At 37.3% G+C, this 24,140-nt stretch overlaps 1 protein-coding gene and 1 long non-coding RNA gene across 2 annotated transcripts; both read left to right on the top strand.

Annotated features, from left to right (window-relative positions):
• The first annotated feature begins 1,431 nt into the window (after positions 1-1,431).
• Positions 1,432-14,085, top strand: LOC148737582 (uncharacterized). Its single transcript, XM_088749321.1, has 15 exons — positions 1,432-1,484; positions 2,536-2,607; positions 2,981-3,052; positions 3,602-3,673; positions 4,040-4,111; positions 4,489-4,560; positions 4,922-4,993; positions 5,223-5,294; positions 7,248-8,244; positions 8,602-8,683; positions 9,255-9,296; positions 9,455-9,535; positions 11,970-12,002; positions 12,760-13,013; positions 13,786-14,085. Exons 1-15 carry the CDS (start codon positions 1,432-1,434, stop codon positions 14,083-14,085), a joined length of 2,346 nt encoding a protein of 781 aa, XP_088605447.1.
• Positions 14,086-15,647: 1,562 nt separating this feature from the next.
• Positions 15,648-18,169, top strand: LOC148737581 (uncharacterized). Its single transcript, XR_015996202.1, has 4 exons — positions 15,648-15,709; positions 16,506-16,568; positions 16,972-17,032; positions 18,045-18,169. It is a non-coding gene; the product is annotated as an uncharacterized LOC148737581 (long non-coding RNA).
• The last annotated feature ends 5,971 nt before the right edge of the window (positions 18,170-24,140 follow it).

Below are 24,140 nucleotides of genomic sequence, written 5' to 3'. Positions count from 1 at the left end.
ATGATCGCTTGACTTTTTGTAGGTTTTGGTAATGTTCTCTTGAAGCAATTTGTCGTATGAGGAAGGATTCATGGTATAGAAATTATTGGTTTTATCGGCGGAAATGAGGAGGGTGTCTGGCTTCTTAATCTTGCTCTTAATGTCGCTATGTAGCTTACTTTGAAAACTGCATCTGGTGTCCTTGAATTTTATGTTCTGGATAAGCTGGGTCATGGCGTCTTCAAAAGGTAGCAACTCGTTGATTTGAGGCGGAGAGTTTCTGGATTTGAAACCGTATGACTCGTTTGTTGTGGATTCTGTATTATTTAAGAAATGATAAGCTTTCCACCGCATCCGACGTAGGAAATGCTCCGTCTTCTCGATGAATCTCTTCAAGTATTCGTTCTTTCCCGGCAGTGGGATATTCTTGGTTGAATAGTTCAAATTCACCTTCTCCATATTGATAGGAGATGAGTCAGACACAGTGCTCGACAGTAATAGGAGCGAAATAACCAAAATAGCGGAATGAGATCATCATCTACTAAAAAGTGCTCAATAGCAAGGCTATTGACAGCAGGTTGCAGACATGTCAGGAAATTCCTGTTAAAGAACCTAACGTTACGATAGCGCGTGCAGTATGTTGCGCGCGCATCTATACATTGTTTCGTCTTTTAAATTTTGGTGGATTGTAACCGTTATTTCTGGCAGTTGCCTGACGATTGCTTCGCAAGAGGCATGAAACTCAGAGTTGCAGTAAAATTTCAAGTAACCTAATTCTTGAGGTATAATTATCCATAGCTCTAGCCCTGCAATTGAGCACTTTTTAGTAGATGATGATCTCATTCCGCTATTTTGGTTATATATATATATATATATATATATATATATATATATATAGTTAGATAGCTCTCGCTTGGCTTTGCCTTTTGGCTACCTTGCGATTGAGCACTCTACACTGGGGTTGCCATGCACTTAGCCTTCGGGCGAAGCTCATCACCTTAGTTGTGATTTGAGCACTCTCGCATGGCAACATGTCTGCACTTGGTCCCACAAGTGTAGCGCCCAGGCAATGGTTTACTCCAGAGCTCGGCCCAGTGTCTGCACTGCACTGATGAGACCCACATAGGTCGAAACAGTGTGCACTGTCTGCAGTTATATATATATATATATATATATATGTGTGTGTGTGTGTGTGTGTGTGTGTGTGTGTGTGTGTGTGTGTGTGTGTAGTGGTTTGAGGAGTATTCATTAGGATTGTACCTATGACAGATCCTGACTCAGGAGACGGATGTCAATTTTTAATTAATGCCTAAATGTCAAAACACCAATATCTGTCAAGGACAACACGCCTGGAAAGTTTCAGTGATCCCCCTTGTCTAGGGAAATACAATTATCTTAATTATATTAATCAGTTTATGTGATATATAACGCAGACGCCTGAATGACAACGACATGAAAGGATTAAATGAAAGTGCCTTCAAAGACATGACTGAGTTAAAGGAACTGTAAGTAAATTTAGAAATACCTTTTTAAAGGCATTCCACGTCCCAAAAAACCAAATTATTCATGGTGACAGTTTATCATTTTGTATTGCTCAATCGCGCTGCATTAAGATCTCTTTTGTGAATCATCACAAGAGATAATGTGGAAACAGATAACAAAAACAGAACTAATAACATTTTGACATTATTCAAAATTATAAAAGTTATCGGATGTTTCTTAATTCTGACACAACTGAGACTTTCCTTGTTAAAAATATTTATTTCGAAAGGTTTGATCAAGATAAATTCTGGAGCAAGTAACTGCTCAGCATTTCAGAACTGAGATAAACTAAATATGAAATATTCATATTGTATCAGGTTGAGAACCATTATCAGTATGTTGAAATTGAACTGAAAAAATTTCATCTGATCACATGACACAACCCGCTTCACTCGGTCCTTACTCAAAATTTTCTACTTCGGCCCTCCTTCTCATGGAATAAGTTTAAACGAATTGATCGCCCGCTTTGATTTCCATTGAGTCGAGTTGCATTGTTTTGTAACGTGTGGTTAAGAACATAATCAACATAGCAGCAGAACCTTTCACTCCTCCCTATTAGCTTTTAGTTGTTGGTTTTTTTCCTCTTTACCTTTTTTTTTCATTTACTCCATTGTTTTCCATTATTGTCCCCGGATCTCTATAACCAGTAGACAAATATTTTCTTTTAATTTCTTTGTGTTTTTTTTTTAACTTTTATCGAGTCGGAGAGTGCAGTGTTATAGAAGTTGCACCCTCGATATAATCACTAACCTTAACACACTCTATTTTAAGATTTTAATTTTACTTACGCCTGCCCATCCTCACATACAGTTTACTTTCCCCAGTTCATCCACTGATCATCCATCAGAGGAGAGCAATCCCATCCGTCTGGAATTCCTTTTACCAGCAACAAAAAAGCCACATAGGTTGCTAGTGAAACTTCCAATTAATATTTTATCACACACGTACAACCAGAGGAATAGACATTTTGTAAGCTTCTTAATAAACCAAATCACTTTCTCTTTTTCAACACAGATGGTTGCAAGACAACAATTTCACTGAGTTGCCTCCCAAATTATTCCAAGATCTAAAAACTCTGAAAGAACTGTAAGTTACATGCAATCGCCTTTTTACAGTAATTAGCTTTGTAGCTGTGTTAAGGGGATGATTTTTAGCTTTTATTGTCATCTCTGTTCGAAAAGAAGGCAGCTCATGAGTATTGTGAGCTGTTTTAAGTTCTCAGGTGCTTGTTTTGTTTAAAAAAATCGTGACCTAACTAATATAAGACGAATGTATCACAATACCTGTTCCATCCTCTTTACCAGAATACACATATTGTTTGCACATGAATGATTACCTTCAGCTCTTTGCATTTGGTCACTTTTAATTTGATGACTAGCGTCGGTATGTATTTTGAATTATGAGTTACAAATAACAGGGTAAATCAAGACGCAATTTGTTCTTTTGCCTTTCCAATCAGCTATTTGTCAAATAACAAATTGGATAATCTTCCAGAAGGAATTTTTGACAGCCTTTCGAAGCTGACACTTCTGTGAGTAAAATGAACAAAAGAAAATGTTATGAAAAGAGGTAATCAGAACTTTCTAAGACCCCGACTGTCAAAGCTGTGCGCCATATTCAGTTAACTGAGACATGGTAAAATTGATAGGTCTGACAAATGTTTATAAATCAAAATTTTCCAAATGTTAACTCCTTGTTACAGACACAGAATGGTTTTTTTTCTATAAATTTTAAACCCAAGCTCGCTAATTAAAGAGCTAGAAAACTATAACGAAAGTAATAGAGGATCAAGGAAGACCAATTACTCGAGGACCTTTCTTCGTCATAATGATTAGCAAAAATTAAGGATAAAAAAATAAGCGTACTTTTAATTGTCTCGATGTCTTGAAAATTTTTAAGAAAACAGTTGCGACACTGTTTAGATGAATTACACAATGCCATATCATGTAGCTGTGTTTGGTAATTGAAGTTGAGGTGCACTTGTTCTTCAGAAGCCGTGAATGATTTTTATTCTGCGAATCAATGGTAGTATCTCACAAATATAGATTTTCAACTTTGTTTTGTTTTGTTTTTTATTCAGGGATTTGTCAAATAATCAACTTGGAAATCTCCCGCCATACATCTTCAAAAACATTACAGAAGTAGAAATGCTGTAAGTGAGGTTTTCTGTTTTCTTTAAGAAATTGAAAATTACTTCGAAGGATTGTCTTGCAAATAACAACGAGTGGTAAATAAATCAGCTTCCTAGTTATGAAAACTTACATTTGTAAATTTTTTTTCATCAGTTAAGAACGTTTTGTCTTATCAAAAATTTTTATTTTAAGAGAGAGAGAGAAGCATAGAACTTGTTGCCTTGGAGATGTTTCACCCTGAGTTTTAAACATCAAAACTGGCTGCTAATTCACTAAAGAAATTCCCTGTAGTAGATTTTGAAGAAAGCTCCAAGCAGAGTTGAGGACATCAATCTACGGTTACATGTCCGTCTTTCAGTCTAAACTTTGCACGGTGCTTTCTTCAGGAAAATGGACTATAACAAAATTGAGAGGCTTCATGAAGATCAGTTCCAGGGCTTGGTGAAATTGTTTGATTTGTAAGTATATTTAGAACTGACACGTTAATTTTCCACGGTGATCTGTTGTATTCACAAAACAATCCAGAACCAGCCCATTGAACTGCATTTTAAATGCACGGTAAATAAAAGTTGGAGTGAGACTGTCTACAGATATTTGTTGGTAACATATATTCGGAGCCATAACAGGAAACACCTCATAAGTGAATGGAGTTAGAATCCTCTATCAGTGACGGCTAGTACAATAAATCAATAAGAATATTTGCCATCAGATAGATATTTGCAAAGAGTGTGATAATATTTGATATTAGTTATTACGGTCAATTTAAATGTGCCATGCCTTATTACAATGTCTCAGTTGTATATTAATTTAGAAAATTCCCTTTCACCTATTTAAGATATCTCTCGGAGAACAGAATTGAGGCCTTACCTGACAAAATTTTCAAGGGCCTTAACAAACTCAAGTCCCTGTAAGTACAGCCGATCACGTACAAAAAATGTCTAGAGTTTTCTAAGGAGATAGAATGTATGTAGCAGAAACATTTCAAATATGGAATTTTGATTTCAAAATGTTAACCTGAGGTAGAAAAGCGTGTTAAAAAAATTGCAATGCTCAACAATGTAATTTTTGCTGATAATTTCTTTTTTGTGCTAAAAAAGGTAACCTTTTTAGTAAAACATGCTTTTAATGACCAAAGTGAATATTTTCAAAAACGCTAACAAACATAGTTGAGTACTTTTTAGCTTTAAAGGCAACTCCATGTGAATTTTTAAGGAATCAAACAACGTTTAGCTTCTAATTGTAAATAGTTTTGTTATTCATTTTTACAGCAACATCTTCGGTAATAAGATACAAGACGTGAGCAGTACGACTTTTAGGCATGCCAATGAACTGCGATTTTTGTAAGTTCATTGTAAATGACTGATCTTTGTCATGGTAAATAAAGTCGCATGTTTTGCAATCGGATGAGATGTCGGCGGGAATTTTATTTAGAGTATTGAGGTGGATACACTTTCGGTTTTTTCGCAGTCAGAGGGAAGGGTTGTAAATAGTTATTTGGGAAAATGAGATAATTGAACAGTTTATACATCATAATCTAAGGTACTTTTCACTTTCTACTCGAAATTGCAGGTTCATGCATTACAACCTAATGGCTGAGCTGCCCAAAGGATTTTTCAATTATTTTCCACACATTATCAGAGTGTAAGATTCCATTCTAATCATTTTACTCAATGGTTTCAAAAGGATATTTGAGGCGAATGTTGTATGAATTGCCTTGGAAAAAAATAATAAAAAATATATATCTATACAGCCAAAAACTAACGATAAAACTCCGACGTTTCGGCGACATCTTGGCGTCATTGTCAAGGAAAACTAAATCAATATGCGATTTCAAGAGTAACTAATAAGAATCCAGAGTCACTAATTTGCATAGGTCAGCCAAAGACCTTGGCGCGAACTGAGTCTGATTGTACGTTCAAACACGGTCGTAGTTTGTTAATGGGTAACATCTCATTAAAGAGACGATCAAACTTGTTATGGAAAATTTTTCAACACCTGAAAACAATTGTGAAAGTCTTCCGGAATCCTGCCCACGTGTCTATAATCATAGTGTTTGCGCACTGACGAGGTCTTGCCTCTATGTCCATCAACGCGTACGGAGAGATGGCTACGGGTGCATCCGACATAACCAGCATCGCACTGGTTACATTTGAAGTTATACACAACGCATCATTGATCAATAAGCTGAGGCTTTGGTTCGCTTGTCGGGAACTCCTGGGCAATCTTGCGGCTCGTAAACACTGGTTGGACGATGGTCTGGAGTTTTACACTGAGATCTTTTAACTGTGTCTTAACTATATAAGTTGATTCCTGGTCTTTAATAGAGGGTCTGGCAAGCCGAGTGGTGTTTGCAGTCGTAGATTTTAACCGCAATGAAGACTGTGATGCCTGATTTTTCTACCGCAAGGTACTCTCTCAACACCCTCAACCACACTCACCCCGCCATCAAATTCACTATGGAAGTCGAAAATGATGGAGTGCTCCCCTTTCTCGGTATTTGACTCCTAAACCGAATGCCTCACATTGAAACTAAAGTGTTCATGAAACCAACAAACAGCGGTCTGCTCCTCCATTACCATAGTCATGTTGATAATAGGTCCACGCGCGGCCTTTTGACAACTATCCTCGATCGCGCATATCGCCTGTTCTCGTCATGGTCTTACTTCACTGAGGAGTTCGAACGACTTTAGTCGTTGTTCTCTAAACTGAGGTTTCCCTTGCAACTTGTGGGACTCCACTTTTACAACCTTCCTAAACTTAGGGATCGCTGACCAGTCTTCATTGCGTTAGAATCTACGACTGCAAACACCACTCGGCGGGCAGGATTCCGGTTGACTTTCACAATTGTTTTAAGGTGTTGAAAAAATGCCCTGACAAGTTTGATTGTCTCGTTAATGAGATATTACTCATAAAACAACTACGACCGTGTTTGAACGCACAATAATACTCAATTGGCGCCAAGGTCTTTGGCTGACCTATGCAAATAAGTGACTCTGGATTCTTAGTTACTCTTGAAATCGCATATCTAATTTAGTTTTTCTTGACAATGGCGCCAAGATGTCGCCGAAACGTCGGGCTTTTATCGTTAGTTTTTGGCTGTATATGTTTCTCGAAAGCATTGTTGATTAAAAAAATAATAATAAAAGGATTGTCAATTTTTGACATGAGGCGCTGCAACTTGCATACAACGTTACTATAGTAGACTAATAACAACTTTAAATTTTAACGTCTCTTACTTTGACATGCAGCATGTTGTAATCATTTCAATTATTTTGTCTCAGCTCAGCCTTTTATAGTTCAGATCACCAGTGACTTTGGATTCATGAAAACTTTCCCCAACACTTCGAATTTCAATATTGGAAATGATATGCTATAGTTAGATTTCAAACGCAAGTGCTTCAAACATACTTTGTGAGGCTTTCTTATTATTATTCAATCAATGAAAAAGAAAGAAATTACTTTATTATCAATCATCTTTGTCTTAGCTTGCAAAAATCACTGTTTTGTCGATTTTTTTTTATATCTATATAATTTCGTTCTCAATGTTCTAGCGATGCACCTTTTAAAATTTCCTTTTCTTTTTTCGAACTCCAGAACTCTGGACACCAATCTGATGTGCTGTCACCTTGATCTTTTCAAAGAGAATGCCGATTGCGAATATTCCTTCAATGACAACTTTGCAAGCTGTCAATCCATGTTCCGCAACCTTGCTCCAAGGAGAAGTCTTTGGGTTGTCGGCCTCCTGTCGTTGTTTGGGTCTCTGTTTGTAGTTGGGTGGCAGTATTTTTTCCCTGATAACAACATGGTCCAGTCTATCATGTTGGTGAATTTGGGTATATCAGATGGCATCATGGGTATTTACCTTATCATTATTGGTATAAAAGACCTCCAATGGTCAGGGGAATACTACATGCACGACTATAAGTGGCGCACCGGTTGGTTTTGCCATTTCAATGGCGCCATGTCTGTCCTTTCAAGTGAGGTGTCAGTTATGATGATTTCTCTGATTGCATGGGACAGGCTCAAGAACATTGTGTTTCCTTACACGTTTGCAAAAATTACACCGAGGCAGACTCGTATAATGTGCGCAGTCATCTGGCTGGTGGGAGGCATTATGGCATTCCTTCCCTTGTCTGGAATGCACTACTTTGGTGACTGGTATTATGGCAAGAACGTTGTGTGCCTGCCCCTGCAACTTTCCCCGCAATTACAAGAAGGCTGGGAATACTCCACTTCTATCTTTATCGTGCTAAATTTTTCTCTTTTCATCTTCATTATGGTGGCTTATGTTGCCATCTTGTTGAAATCGTGGTCTTCAAGCAGACGGCTCGGTACGCATGGAACTGTTCGTGAAATACGAGCAAGAGCACAAAGTGCACAGGCCAAAAGAGAAAGGGCACTTGCTAAGAGAGTCTTCTTTATTATTCTGACCGATTTCTTGTGTTGGATACCAATCATTGCCATTGGCATCAAGTCGCACGTCGAGAAAACGTTTGATCCACCTGGTGATCTGGCGGTGTGGATTGCAGTGTTCGCCCTGCCGATCAATTCAGCTATCAACCCACTGCTGTATACCCTTTCTACTCCACAGGTAACATTTTTATCTTTCTTCGGAATAACACAAACTGTCATTTTTAGGTTAACAGACACACTGCAAGATAATTGTTTGAAACAAACACCGATAGATGTTCCTCAGAGATGTTGGCGGTAGTTTTAATTCGACGACGGTCTCTTTTTTCCCTGACGGACAAGAAATATTTTGAAAACATCACATTTCATTCGAGAGGAGTTTTTTTTTTTTTTTTGCGAAATAACCCGAAATAGAGACACAAAAGTCGCATCGATCAAAATGCAACAAATGATTGTACAGTTCTTTTTTTGCTTGCTTTTTCACGGTTGATAATACCCATGCAGATCACTAACAAGCCCATGAATTTCTAACGTTTAGGTGCAAGCCGTGTTGAAAGTAAAACTGAGGAAGCTGTTGGCCAATGTTCGATCTATTTTCAGCAGGGGAAAAAATCAAGAAGGTTCAGTTTGATGTTCTATTTACCTATACTATCAGTTTTTTAAAGAGGATAAGGGTGAAATTGCTTTGAAATGGCAAAAACAGACATTATTTCCAACAGAATAGATTAATTATTGAAACCACAAAGGTGTAAGAAGCAAAATGTGAAAACAGGATTGTTATCAAGAACATGAATTACTATAGAAGAAGTAGGTAAGATGAAATCAGTCATGTGAATGACTCTAGGTTTAAAGGTAGAATTGGTGACAAAGCAATAAATTAACGAATTCAAAATGTGCAACGACGCCATTTGAAATCATGATTTGATCCCAATTTATGTTGGCTGGTGTCTTCAAAGGTATTTGTTAGGATCTACTTGAATTCAGTTTGCAAATTTTCTTGAATTATGAAGAATAACGGAATTTTCTAAATTATTCTTAAGATATAAAGAGACGTTTCTAGTTCCAAGGTGAAGATACAAAGCGACCATTTAGAATTATTTTTCAAAATCAATATTTCGAAAAGCTTGACATAAGTTTATTCTCCGGTTGGAGAAGAGCAGTACAACTTCTTACTCTTGTTCTATTAAACAGAAGAAGCAGAAAATGTTCCGCAGAGACAGATCAGATTTGAAGGTGAGATGCTAACAACGGTAAAATATGGGTATTCTCAGTGTAATTATATATAAAAAGTCTTCTCCCCTCTTGGGTAGGGGCTCTGCGTGTAGTACCTGTCTCTCGTTTCATTCTGCCCCATTCTTAGTCCCATTTGTTTTGCAATTTCTTCCCCATAGGAGAACAAATTGAAATGCAAGAAATGAAACAGAAAGAAATCCCAGAAGCGGAAGCCCCTGAGTTGCCTGCTCCGCAACCAGGTCTGTGCTTTATCCGTTTACTTATTTTTATTGATACGTCATTTCACAATTAGTAAAGTGGACAATGAAATGGGAAACCTCTGAACTCAATCATTTTAATCAGAATTGATTAGTCTACCAAACGGTAGCTCTTGAAAATACTGAGATATCTAGAATGAAATCATAGCATTCCTTACCATGCTCTGACACATAAGTTTGTTCACTATAGAATAGGTAAAGGAGATACAATGAAATATATGAAGTTCATATATTTTGTTTGGATAAATCAACAAAGTTGAAAAGGTAAATTGGCCACCGTAATGATTACAAAAGCTGACGTTTCGAGCGTTAGCCCTTCGTCGGAGCGAAGGGCTAACGCTCGAAACGTCAGCTTTTGTAATCATTACGGTGGCCAATTTACCATTTCAACCTTGTTGATATATCCAAATTATTTCGTTACTCCCACCGACGCAGCCCCAAACAGTTTCTTTCGAAACTATCAGCCTTCATATATTTTGTACTGCGGTATTAGATACATATGATGCAGAATCCTCGCAGTAGATAGCGCTGGTAGAGCGCTGCACTAGTATCGCAGAGGTCAGTGGTTCGAGTCCCGTACAGGCTTGATTTTTTTCAGGTCTGATTTTCGCTATTGCTTAAATAGCGCTATCTACAGCGAGGATTGTGCATCATATGTATCTAATACAGCAGTGCAAAATATATGAACTTCATATATTTCATTGTATCTCATTTATCACTTTCACGGGTTTATTACGAATCAACTTAGCGGCCTGCTCCCAGTTGGCTTGTTAGCTCAATTGGTAGAGCGCTGCACTAGTATCGCAGAGGTCAGTGGTTCGAATCCTGTACAGGCCTGATTTTTTTCAGGTCTGATTTTCGCTATTGCTTAAATAGCGCTACCTACTGCGAGGATTGTGCATCATATGTAGAATAAGTAAAGATTAAGCAATTGTTTCCCCATATGACATAGGTGGGAAGAAATTTGGTGTTATCAATTTTGTTTGATAACTGCAAGAGGAATCCATATAGAAACTAAATCAACTCGAAAAATCCTGATGACAATTGTCTTAACGCACTTTCTGAACCTTCGCTTGTGAGAATCTCATGATCATCCGTTTATATAAGTAACATATACGTCGTATTGTCTAAAATTTATACCTGCGTCGTCCGCATGACACAGATCTGGTAATGTGTGTTGACAGTAACCATTCAGGGTATCAAGTTTTCTAATTTATTACTTGATAAATAACTCTACTTAAAAAAAAATCATTTACTCCATCGATAGCAGTGGAACAAGCATGTGGAGGGGATGACGCCATATCTCCTTCAGGTACAAGGTCCTATTAATTGAAATTAAAATTCCTTGCCTATTATTTGCTTTTTTTTTTTAATTTTAAATTTTAGTTTATCAATGAAATATGAAAGCAAGTCATAGATAACCGCTCCATTCGCACAAGATTAGTATTCCATTCATCCCACTTGAACTGCTTTCTACAACTATTTCTAAGAATCGCCAATGCTTTGGAAGAAATGATGTAATGGGAATGAATAAAAGAGAGAAACGAGTGCTATCAAATTTCCTTGGCAACAGTATTAGCCTTATTATTATTATCTTTTTAAATTTTCTCTCTCTATATATATATTTTTAATTGATAACTCAACTAAGTGATCGATCGTGTTTTATTAAACTTCGGTACAAGTTACGCGAGTCCTTTGCTGACAATAAAACGAACAGTAAGCTTGACCGAAAATAAAATCTGTTTTTTTCTTTTTTATACTTATATTTTTTAAAATGCCTTTACTGGATAACTTAGGCCTAGTCTATACGTCGCGTTACAATCGAATTTAATTCAGACGAATTCAATTCCATTAAATTCGTCGTTCCATCGACATAAATCGTGGTGTGGTTGTATGCGTCGGGATCAATACGGTCGAATTTAATTCTCTTCCTAAATGCAGTGTCTCTGGTCAGAGGTGTCACTCGAAAAGCTCGCCACGGGTCACTGCGGGCTCGCCACGGATCACTGCGGGCTCGCCAAAATAAACTAAGAAAATGTATGCATTTCATTCGACGCGACGCTAGTGCGACGTTAAAACTGAAGACGCCTTATCGATATATTATCCGTCTTACCAAGACGGATAAAACGTCTAAAACGAATTTAATTTACCAGACGAATTGAATTCGTTTTAGACATCGTGCTATCGTCGAGTTTAATTGCTTGTGGGATCTTGAATTAAATTCGTCTGAATAAAAGTCGGCTGTAGCGCGACGTATAAACTAGGCATTACAATCTTATTTTATGAATCAATGAATAATTGAATGTACACGAATATTAACTTATGTAAAAACTGCATCTGAGAGGAATTTCTTTCAAACGAAAACACCAACCGTCAGCATCATGACATGGTTTAATCTACTTGTTCTTTGAAACAGATTATGACGATGATTTTGACATCCGGGTTTTTGGTTTGTCTGTTTAATGGGGATATAAATCACTCTACAAAACAATAAACTAACGCTCAAAAACAAATGTGGCCAAAATTGAAAAATTTAGAATTATCATGGCAGCAGCCATAAAATTGATTCGGCCCATATTCTCAAGCTATGTGGGCTTTACAATGAAACCAACCGCTAAATGTTTCGTTTGGCTGAATATTGATTTCTTTTCGAGAAAATCGATAGTAACTGAAACCAAAATGCCGTGTCAGAAGCTAAAAACTACAGACGAATCTCGGAGCGCAGCGCCACGAATTGAAAACACTTGAACTAATAAAAAGTACTAAATCTTGAAAAACAACATAAGTTTTGACAGCAATTTGAGCATTTTTTTATTGTTTTGTATACATAATCTAATTGTATTTATCCAAGCCTCATATAACTAGGTCAAAAGTAACCCGTTATTTTAACTATTAACTAAAAAAAAGTATTGGACTAAAATATCTGGCTTTTAGAGGGCGAAGTGTATATCTTTTTAATCACCTTGGAAGTTTTTGGAGAAATGACTTAGTGCGATTTAATGAAAATTGAAAACCGAGGCGTTAAGAATTCTTTTTTTACTTCCTTTTCTATAACGCTCCTCCATATATCAAGAGAACTTATTATTAAGAACTTGCAGAGACCTAAAAGAAATATTTACATTGTAGATATTTTTTTCTTTGGTCCTCCTTTAATCACGGACATGGTGGTACTTATCCTCTGTCTATTCATCCGTTTGTCCACTTAGGTTCTGTCCCGTTAATTGCTCAGCTTCAACAGATGCAACTCGATGCAAGCAAAGTCAATGAAAAGACAGACCTAAAACTTGAGTTGAAGAAAATTGCTTCAGACAAAGGCTTCAGATTTGTCGACAATGAAGGATCAGGAAACTGCATGTTCTTTGCTTTGTCAGATCAACTGGAAATTACTATGGGAATCAAAATCAAACACGACGAATTAAGACAAATATTGGTCCAGTACCTCAAAAAAACCCCTAAACTAGTAGGTTGATGTCTTACACTCTATGTAACTATTATTACTTTAGGAGCACCATGAAGGTTAGATCTCCATGTTGGCCAACTGGCCAACACATCACTACTCCTCCTGTGGGGGTTAATAAGGATCATAAATACTCTGACATCAGCTTTTAGTATAAACCACACCGCGCGCTCATTGGCTATGGTAAGTGATTAATAAGTACCATTCACCGCCTTCTGCTATATACGTAAATAGTTTTCTACCTCAGCGTCTGTGAAAGTGATGGATAATTACTTTGCCTCTTCGCCTCGATAAATACCCAGCTCTAGTCACCTTTATTCTGGGGAATAATTGTTTAATATGTCGGATGACCCATAGAACACGCTTTGTAGTTCTCGTGTTTTAATAGAAACCATGTCCGGGTCACGGATGAATGCAGAATGCAGACCTCCGTGTCAAAAGGGCTTTGTCCTGTGGAGAAGGCAGCCAACCAGAGGTTTCTTAAAAGTACTTTAAGTTTGAATCTCCCCCAGATGGGACAGTCCCGACTGGGGAGCCTTGACTCTGGATAAAGTGGACACTAGACATTTGATGTTTCAAAAGGGCAAATAGACTGCTACATCCAATGTACAACATTTAGTTCATAACTCTGATTGGTTATTGTCCGTTCTTACTACTGTTTAGTATCCTTTTGATATTTTCTAGACCAATGATTCCTTCCAACGTCCTCAACTTCGTCCAGTGTACCATTCCCTTTACACTTTAAGTTTCGTTCTCTATTTTACTCTTCTCTCAGCCGGATGGAACAGATCTGTTTCACTTCGTCCATGGACATCCATCATGGGCTGATTACTTAACGTACATGGAGAAAGATGGTGCTTGGGGTGACCACGTTATTCTATTTGCCGCAGCAAACTGCTACAAAACTAGCATTCATGTGGTCAGCAGTCTTTCCGCTGCTCACGATGTTATCTTACGGCCACAATGTCCGGTTGAAAAAAGCAGGAAACTTGCTTTGGGACACATCCATGAAGTACATTTTGTCAGCCTTCATTGCACACAAGGTACAATTCTTTACATTCGACCTACTAAATGAAGTGTGTGTTTATGGTTATATTTTGTGCAATTATCTCTATCACTCTACTGTTCTCTTGTATACGCCGCCGTCAGATGATCAATGCCAATATGACGTCACATAGCAACATTGGAAGCGCTTCCCTAAGTTTGCTTAGTCGAGCTTGAGGACAGTAAAAGGAGCTGGGAAAAACAAAATGCCATTACAGGCTCCTAGTTGATTATTATTGTTTACTTTTCCGTGAGCGTACAAGCTTTGTTATTAATATTTTGAATTGAACAGTGTACTCTCTTGTGAAATTGTTTACTTGTAATATCACCAAAAAATTCCGGGACGAGTGCGGCGCGGCTGACCGTCATATTTACTCCCGCGAGTGTCAAAACAAACCAAAACGTACGCCTATTTCTCTTTAGGCTTTCACCAAATCGGCCTTATAAAAATAGGTTTTATTATCCAACTACACTCCGTAGAGTGTAAATAACGCCGTCCACGAGTACAAGTATCACGCGATATTTGTACTCTAGAGAAGCGGCTAGACAGGTTTTCTTGCATCGCGCAAGCAGAGATTTGGATTGAAGTTTGGAAAAAAAATGGCGGACAATTTGAGTCATATTTCTGACGACGAAGAGTCAGAATGGCTGGCAAATATAAATCCAAGTCTATTAGATTAATCGAATAAAGAAAAAAAGCTAGACGCCTAGGAAATTTCTTCAGTTATTGAAGAAAGTAGAAACAGCAACACGACAACACGCCAATTCCGTTCCACCTCGTATACTTCTGTCACGCACTCCCCGTAAATGAATATCCGCGAAATTCACCTGCATTGAAATAAGAATTGGGTCTGTTGGATAATAAGTAACTTATTAGATGTTTTGTTGTGCAGTATCGTCGAGTATTTTTATTCGTTAGTATTTTTATTTCGTTGAGTATTTTTATTCGTCTCTCTTTTGACTCGCACTACGGGCTCGTCAAAATACAGTACAACTCGTAAAAATACTCAGCGATACAACAGTAACACAACAAAATGTCTAATAAGATATATTTATTTCTTATTCATGGAGGTTTATACATACCGCTACTTGGGGTGAATCTAAGGGGTCATTTTTCTCCTTAATCCTTTAAATTTTGAAGTTGTCGTTGTTTTGAATAATGATGATCTTCCCAAAATGAAAAAAGAAAAAAAAATAGTAACATCATTCTATGAGTACCTTTTCTTTATGACGTATTTCTGTAGCTCAAGAAGAAGAAAAAATTCCTGATACCGAAGAGCCAACTGAGGAAGGTAAGAGCGATGAGTTCTTTCGGAACGGTGCATCATATAGCACGTTTTTTTAATACCGCATACAGTGCAAGTTCTTGTTTTTTGTTTGTTTTCGTTTTTCTTTGTATGAAGTTAAAAGCCAACGAGGCCATGTACCTGGCTTACTTGCGGGCCATTTGCCGGGTTCTTTTATATGACGCACCTTATTAATTTGACTATAATTGTGTTGACCTACTCAGTGGCCACGAGGGTTACTTAATTGCACTCTATTCGTCGCTTTGAGCGACTTTACTTAGTTCTAATCAATAACCGTTTGTTATCACACAACAGGTAAATCTGAGGAGCAAGCGGAGAGCGAAGGGATTCCAGAGCCAAGTTGCAAAGGTAAAGGTGGAGTTTTGACTGGTCGATCAAGATAACAAGGCTCTAGATGAGTTAATAAAAAAATATATTCGACTTAATAGAAACTTTAAAAAAATATCTTTTGAATTCCTTTAAAACGAACAAGATTAAATGAATGAGGACTACTGCATCTTTAAGTACACACATCTTACATCTAACTTGGCCTCGGTCATTTTAGACTCTCTGCTTCGATTGGGTTGAGGGGCATAGACGGGTAGGCCTTGTATATGCACTAATTCACTACTTGAGGGAACAGAGACAATGGAGATCGGTTAAACTGGTGGTCCCTCACCAAGGCTTTTAGAGGTCGCAATTTCTAACTCTGAGCGTTTCAACTCTCTCGATTACTTAGTGATTCTCCCAACATCTCGATCACCTTGTCGATTACAAGTATTCAAATAGACATCATTTTGTAGGTTCAGTTTTTTCTACATACAGTGCAAGTTTTCTTCAATATCATTTCTATATTTTGTTTGGACTTAAGAGCTATTTGGAGCAATTAATTGGCTTAATGGAAGGGCCATGGGTTAGGTTTACTATGAAGACCACTTTATACATTTGACGACATTGGTTCCATTACTCAGTGACAAAGGTAAAGAAGAGGGTGGTATTTGATCGGTCACTCATGAGGTTAGGGCAAGAGGTTTAATTATTGAAGCATATCTTTCATCTTTACATTCACTGGAAAAATTAATGATTTTTTAACATGCTTAAATAGAAAGAAGATTGAACAACTCAATACTAATATAGTGTTTGTCAAATACATCATCTCCTTCAGATGTTCAAAGAGTTGAAGAGGAAGAGAAGGAGCTTGAGCCTGACTTAGAGATCGGAAAGGAAGGTAAAATACCCTCTAAATCCGCCAACATAGAGTCAAAGTGTTCATAAAGTGACACATAATCACTCCAACTTATCGCTTAAAGAAAGTCGGAACGTGGTGATCCACATCCGAGGTGACTGATTCGAGAGAAAAATGAAAACAGTAGGTATTATTATACTTCGTCTTAATGAGGAGCCAAAATCTGTCTTGAAGTACTGAAATTTGATGTATGTCACATTTGAATTTGTTGGGTGACTCCCTTTTTATAACATCTATAACTTGACAGGTACTTGCTCAAATTTACACTAAATAGAGAAAATATAAATAATGATTTTGATAAACACTTCAACACAGACAAGCGAGCATTGTGTTAGAAATAATATATTCATATTACGATATTTTGTATTTCCGTGTCTTTTCGTAGTTCATCCAGGGGAGGAAGAGGTGTTTGATACCAGGCTTTAGTTCTCTGTTTTTGAGCCAAGGTAAATCTTTATTATGTTTGCTTTAATACTGAATACCACTAACTGAAGGGGTGTGGAAAACAAAGCCCAGAAAAGAACTCGCGTTTTGATCGATATCTTATCAAAGTTACACTGTACGACATTAGTCTTATATATATATCATTTAAAATGAAGGGTAAAAATATCTTATTTTTGTCTTGATGTATTACGGTGTACATGCATGGACGGTTGCCTCCTGATTACTTAAACCTCTTAATACATGTATGAGTCCCAGACTTTCTTTCCCAGTTAAACAGAGTAAACTTCCATGTGTTATTCAAAGCTTATGGTCCATCTAACAAGGCTCAAAATCGATATTCTGACTGCAATTGATATAACTGAAGCGGGCTCTGGCGAAGAACATAGCACTGTAACTACTAATGATTGTAATGTCCTGGTTACGGTTTTACATACGCGTCGATCTGCGTTCTGATTTTGGCGATGTATGACTTCAAAAAAGTGAAATCAAAACGAGTCCTGTGTGGCTAGCGGGCTCTATGAGTGCCCTCTGCTGCATATCCTTTGTTAACTCGCATCTACCTGCCCTCCTCGAATTATTACCCTGCTTATTGACTAGTAAAACAATTTAAATTTGATAATCTAAGTTAGCCAACGTAACGAGTTTTTATATAACAGTATGGCTGACAGATCAATTGGCCGGCTGACGAGTAAGCATTCAGATTACATTGAGCTAATGACTGCTGGGCTGACCATGGCTGACAGATGATCTAACTATTTAACTGCTTGATTTTCAGGCAGGCTGTCTACCTAACTGCTGCTGTGTCTATCAGCTCGACTTTCTGCTTGACTTTTTGCCGGAATGTCAGCCTGACTGTACGCTTAAATGGTTGGCATGGCAATCGCTTATCTCATTTTTTAGCTGCCTGGCTGGAACAGACAGCCCAAAGCGACTATTTGATAGGCAGGTCAAGTAATCAACTAATTAGATACGTTTTGAAATCATTTATCTGTGTACTTTTCCTCTTTTCATCAGCAAAGAGACCGTCAGGGCTGGAGAAAAGAAACAAATAGTTCAAGAAATAGAAAAAAGTAATTCTAGTAACGATCAAGTACAGTGTCTGTGGAAATATCTTAGTCAACACAATCTGACAGTTTTTTTTTTTTTAATTTACCTAATTGATTCCTTAGCTATATAACTCGTAGCATGGTATAGTTAGTATCAAAGATATTGGGCGCCATCTCTGAAATTGCGTGTAGTGACAGTTCTGTTTGTGTTTCAGAGTTCATTTGGTCTGATTCCATATTCTTTTTGTGCTCAATTGCGATATATGTCTAGCTAGCTGATATTGTAGGTCTATTATTTCCGGCATATACTAAGATATCATAGATTTGAGAAAGAAGTTTAAGCTGCCTGACGGCTTCACCTGGAAAGCGGCTAAACACCGAAAATCACGCCCGCATGCTGATTTTTTTTTAATGAAGTTATTTTCCTATCATTAATAGTACACAAGATTAACTTAAAGTGAGTAGGAAAATGCCTCAGTGGTCTTAAATATGAATATTAGCTGATTTTAATTATAACTTTTTTAGCCTTCTTCGGGGCTTTCCTCTAGTCTAGGGGGGATTCAATATTTCAATTTCCTGAATAACTTTTTTCTAGAGTAGGTTCTACCTCAGATTTCTTTTTTTAAACCGTACTTTGATAAAATGACATATATCATATTAACAAAAGCAAATGTTTAGCACTTAGATTGCGTATCGACGGTTAAGTGTCATAGGTATCTCTAGTTTAAGAAAAAAATCAACTAATTTTAGAGAAAAAAAATTAGTATGATCCTGAGGCAAATATGTCAAGAGATTTATTAGTATAACAAAGCTCTGTGGCTGATTGTTAACTCAAAACAAATTTAGGAGTATTTTTGCACCTAATGCGCGTTTTGAGACTAAAAAAGAGTTTTTAGAATGTGGCTATACAACTTAGACAGCCGTACCGTTCACATGGCAGATACTTAGTAGTAATCAGAGTAAAATGTTGCATTTTTTGTTTCCTTTTATGCTTTTGTTTCGTTTTCATTTCTTTTGTTTTGTTGTGTTTTGCCTTGTTTTGCTTTGCTTTGCTTTGTTTGTTCTGTTTCGTTTGGTTTGTTTTTCTTTTTTTTTTGGTTTTGTTTTGTTTGCTTTATCAGTATCTCTAAATGAAAGTAAATAAGAATAAAAATGGCACAAAAAAAGGAGAACAATTTACGGAATAGCACATTACCAACTAGTGTTCAGGCATTAAGTGATATAAGTAGCTCATTTCTATAATCTTTTTGACTCGTTTTCAAGCATTATGGTAATTTTAAAGGAAAGTGAAGTCTACTTTCGCAATGTTAGGACGTTTTCCACGACTGATCGAGAGGATCCATTATATAACTTGGACAAACGTTTGGGTACTTAAGTCAGTTATGAGTTAATTGGTAGGACAACAACATAAATAGTTTTCTGCAAAACTCATTAGCGAGTATTTTGCACTCAAGCTGCGAATCTAACAATTGAGTTTCATGGGTATCTCTTGTCGATAAATAGACGAATGAATAGAACAAGTGATCGCATGAAAAAAAAAAATTACACAGGTTGACATCGCTTATGAGAGATTTCGTAGTTTATCAATAACCTAGCTGATTTCTTAGATTTTTTAACTTGTTTGCGAGCATGATAGGCATTAGGACTTTAAGTGACGTCCAAGTATATTACTCTTATATTATTCATATTTCTCTTGAAAATAAAATAAAAAAATTAATAAAAGAATAAAATAAGGTCTACGAATATCACTAAGTTAGATATTTGGTAGTGATTTGTGTTTAATTTTGTAGTTCATTTGTAGATTTTTTAACTCATTTTGAGAAATCTAGCTCATTGTAGCACGTGATATTCAAACTGCTTGATAGCATGGTCCAAATGAGATCGTCAAACAAGGCTTTTACAGTAAGAATAACCTGAACATGAAAGTGGCTTTTAGAGGGATATGGCACCGAGATTAGAACATTGTACCAAGCTATAAAATTGTCAATAAAGGAGTCATCTTTACTATAAACAATAGCCTTCAATAAAACACCTTTTAGACCTTACGCTTGAGTCTTTTGTCAGGAAAGTATTGAGTCTTGCTTAAGCTTAATCTGCAGTGCTATTGACTCTGTCTGGGAAGGGGTACAGGGACGGCCCTGAATCTCAAGTAGAGCTGGACTTGTGATTTTTTGTAAAAGTTGAAGGCCGTTTAAAAAATTCGGTTCTTTTATGGCGTTTTTCAGGGGAGCGGAGTGAGCGCAACAGAGTGTTTCGCCCCTCTCGCCAAACCTAAACAATGGAATTGTTACAGATGGGCTGTCGGATAAGATGAATTGAGAAATCTGGTAAAATGATGCAGATTTTGTTTCGTTTTATGTTACGCTACTTCGCTACGTTTGTTTTTCAGTGCTCTGAATACATTCTATGTAACTTTCCTCTTCAAAACAACAACATGAAATAGCAAAAATGTGAATGCTTCGAGAAAGGGAACCCCAAAGCCCGGTTTCCATATAATCGTCCCTGTCGCAACAGTCGTCTCTGCCGTTTACCGGGGCGGCAAAAGCGACAGACGCGACTGAAGCGATCCTTGCGATAACTGGTTTCCATTAAGTCGTATGTATCGGATCAAATAGTGGAAAGACTGGGACTAGTCACTTTTTACCGCCAAAACCAAAATAAAAATGGCGGCAGTCGATCGAAGAATAAGATTTTTGGCATGTTTTTTGCTTCTCCGAAATGTTTTGCGAAGAAGAAGCGAGAGAGAACATCGAAGAAAGCATCGGTTTTAGGTTCGGACCATATTCCAGGAGAGAACGTCTTGGAATTTTTCATACACTCCTTCAAGAGATGAAAGACGAAGATCGCGAGTATTACTACAAGTAAGCTTGAGCTTTTAACCACTTTCAATTACGTGCTGTAATTAATCCGGGGCATCATGGGATATGTCGCGTCGCTTCTGTCGCAAGGGTCGTGTTCACCGGTTTCCATTAAAAATATGCGATCGCTTCTGAGTCATTTCCAGTCGTCTCAGTCGCAAGGATAGAACTCGAGTCTATCTCGGACGACCGATCGTTTCTGTCGCAAGGATCGTCCCGGCTGATCGCAAGAGCGTTTCCATGTGATCGTCCCTGTTGCTTCCAAGTATTTCAAGCGACAGAGACGACTGTTGCGACAAGGACGATTATATGAAACCGGGCTTAACGGCGAGTTATCTACGTTTCTGTTTGAAATTCAACACTGCTCATATAACTTTCCCTAGAGATGTAGTCTGACGCCGCTGAGAACGGTTTTAGCATTAACCTATTCGCCAAATTTCTTATAAGGAGTATAAACTAATTTCCATCAACATTGGCACTCTGAGGGCTTAAAGTTCCCTAGTTCTCTTAGGAATCCGCGATTTAAAAGGCAACGAGAAAGAAGCAGAAAAAAACAACAACAGATGGAACTTCAATGAGCAGAGCAAGTGCTCTGCTCTTGCGTTTTGTTCATCCCTTGACCGTCCTACTCAAAACCACAACGTGAGATGGTCTTCTCTAGAAGGGAGAATCTTGGAAAACCATCAATCAAATTCAACACATGCATTGACTAAAGCTGGAGTAAGTACATTGGTTTCATCGAAAGACTCTTAGAAAGAATGAAAGTTTAATTTTGATTTAGATATGCCCGACCTTCTGTATCCCGTCGTATGTTACGCCTTTACCTTTACCTCCGCAATTGAAAGGAATTCTGACTACAGTCAGTATAAATATATAACGTAAAATAATAAAAGTCAATAACAAGAAACTCAACTCGGCTACGATCACTTTTATTATTGACTGCGTATGCTGTTAGATGTATACCTTGAGCAAAATCAAAATTTTCAATCGCAATCAACGTTTGGTTAATGTTGTTACTTGCCGCAATACGCTATTATAGTAGACAGTAGATCTTCCCCAAGGTAATAACAGACTGGCAAAATGTTACATAAACAATTGCTTTCCGCTTTATCTCAGGGTAAAAATATTACAAACAGTTTCCACTACAGGAGACATTTTCATCCATCTTTGACAGCAAACAAGGCATGCAAAATTTAAATAAAGCACCCGCTCAGATATTTTGAAAAAAAGCTACTTCAAAAACAGTCCAGTACAATCGCTACAATTTTTACTGGTGATATTTGTTCTTGCTCTGTTCAAAAGTTGAATCTTCTCACCAATATTATATTGCCAGCGCCATTTTTAGGAGCTTTGGAGTTTCCCGCATTCAAAATACGGGCATAAATATATCTTAGCTGCATTTAAGTCGAACAAATAAAGCTTGTTTTAAATGGTTTTGTTTTTCCTATTTTGTTCCTTATTGCACGCGCATTTTTGACGAGATCGAAAAAATTTCTTAGTTCTAAGCATTATTGTATAATATTGGTCTTTTATTTTAAGTCGAAATTTATTTAACAGGAAAGAAAGAGGCAGTGGTGAGGACGATGCGTTTTTGTATTGTAATTACACTGTGCCACTTTTGCGAAATTTTCGCTCAAGAATGCAAAAGGGATGAGCATGCCATTCTGGGTATGATGCTTCGAAGACACTTTTAAAACGATGAAATCTTCGAATGCAGCTGAATGTAATCGGGCATATAATGATGATTTTCGATGTCACAGCTTCAACTACGTCATTTCAGAGGATCTATGTGAACTAAACAATCGGATTAAGGAGGCCCGACCAAAGAACTTTAATTTGTGCCAAATTCTGAAAGCTATTATGTCAAGAGTAATACGAAAAGAGGTGAGTTTTAAGCATGGAAAAGCGCCAGCATTAAAGTGAAACATATCTGAACGATAATGGCTCTTAGATTGTTGAAAGTAAGACCAAGAATGAATGATAGGAATTTGCTCTAAATTTATACTTGCGAGGCCAAAGTACTTTCCACATTGGAGCCAGAAAGCATTCTCCGACCCGACGTCGAAGGTCGGAAGGCAACGTTGTAGTTTCCATGCTCGCGTTTTGAGATTTCTATTCTTTTCTACCTGCACACTAAAACAGGTGAAGCAGATTAGTTTTAACAGACGATCGGACAGTTTCCCCGATGACCCCATAACTTTAAAACTTACATTTACTTGAGTAGGTACATAGGTTTAGTTTTACTGTCAGAGGGAAAATGCACAACTAGAATTGTTCTTTGATGAAAATAGTTTCCGTCGCCAGTCCCTATTGGTTCCATTCCTGAACTCCGAGTGGAAACATGTGAAGAGATACTTGCGAGTGAAATGAGAAAAGCGACCATTGGCGAATACTGGCCTTATTCTGATAGAACGGAAAAAACAATTCTGGTTTCTTGCGATATTGAAAAAGGTAAGAGAACTTAGGGCTTCGTTGCTGTTTTGGTAGATATGAATGTGATGAGATTGATTTAAACATTTATAAGTCTGGTGATGTACATCTAAAGCAAATGATGATAACATTTTTTGTTGCCTTTCAATGAAATCCTTAACACAGCCTCTAGGTATGGCGGTAAATTTAATTTAGGTCTCTCCTTGGCCGACTATACTGTGAATGGGTGGAGACTGAAATCGAAAGTCCAAGAAAGAAAGCCTGGCTGTAAGAACAGAAGAATTTCGAAAAAGAAAGGCGAAATAATTCGTCGAAACAGACAACACTGGGTGAAATGCCAAATTTAATCGACATTTCAGCAATATTAAACGAGCATAAAATCCAAATGAAAGTTTAAGTCGGGTTTAAGGAACTTAAACTTGACTTAAAAGGATACGTTTATTTAACCAGGTTTAAGTTCCAATTAAATGTGCATTAAGGCCAATGAAAGATTTTGGTCTAGTTTAAGTGACGCTCACATGGGAGCCTGGTCACTTGGCAAGCACAAGTATCCTAAAGGGTATTGGGTATAATCCAAATAAATGCCACCCTAAGTCCCAGGCCCCCAAAAGAAATAAAAAGTACACAACGGGGAGAAGAAGCATAAAAATTCTATTTGCAAGCAAATATTTCCTTTATGCCTTTTCTCCCATATAAATTATATGAACAACCCAAATATGCTGCCTCGCCTGAGCTATGTTTACTGGGAAAAATTATAACCAATCAACAATTGGAGT

This window comes from Stylophora pistillata, chromosome 2 (genome assembly GCF_964205215.1).
Source record: "Stylophora pistillata chromosome 2, jaStyPist1.2, whole genome shotgun sequence".
In the NCBI taxonomy this organism is placed as follows: domain Eukaryota; kingdom Metazoa; phylum Cnidaria; class Anthozoa; order Scleractinia; family Pocilloporidae; genus Stylophora; species Stylophora pistillata.
This window is presented reverse-complemented; position numbering and strand designations above follow the sequence as displayed.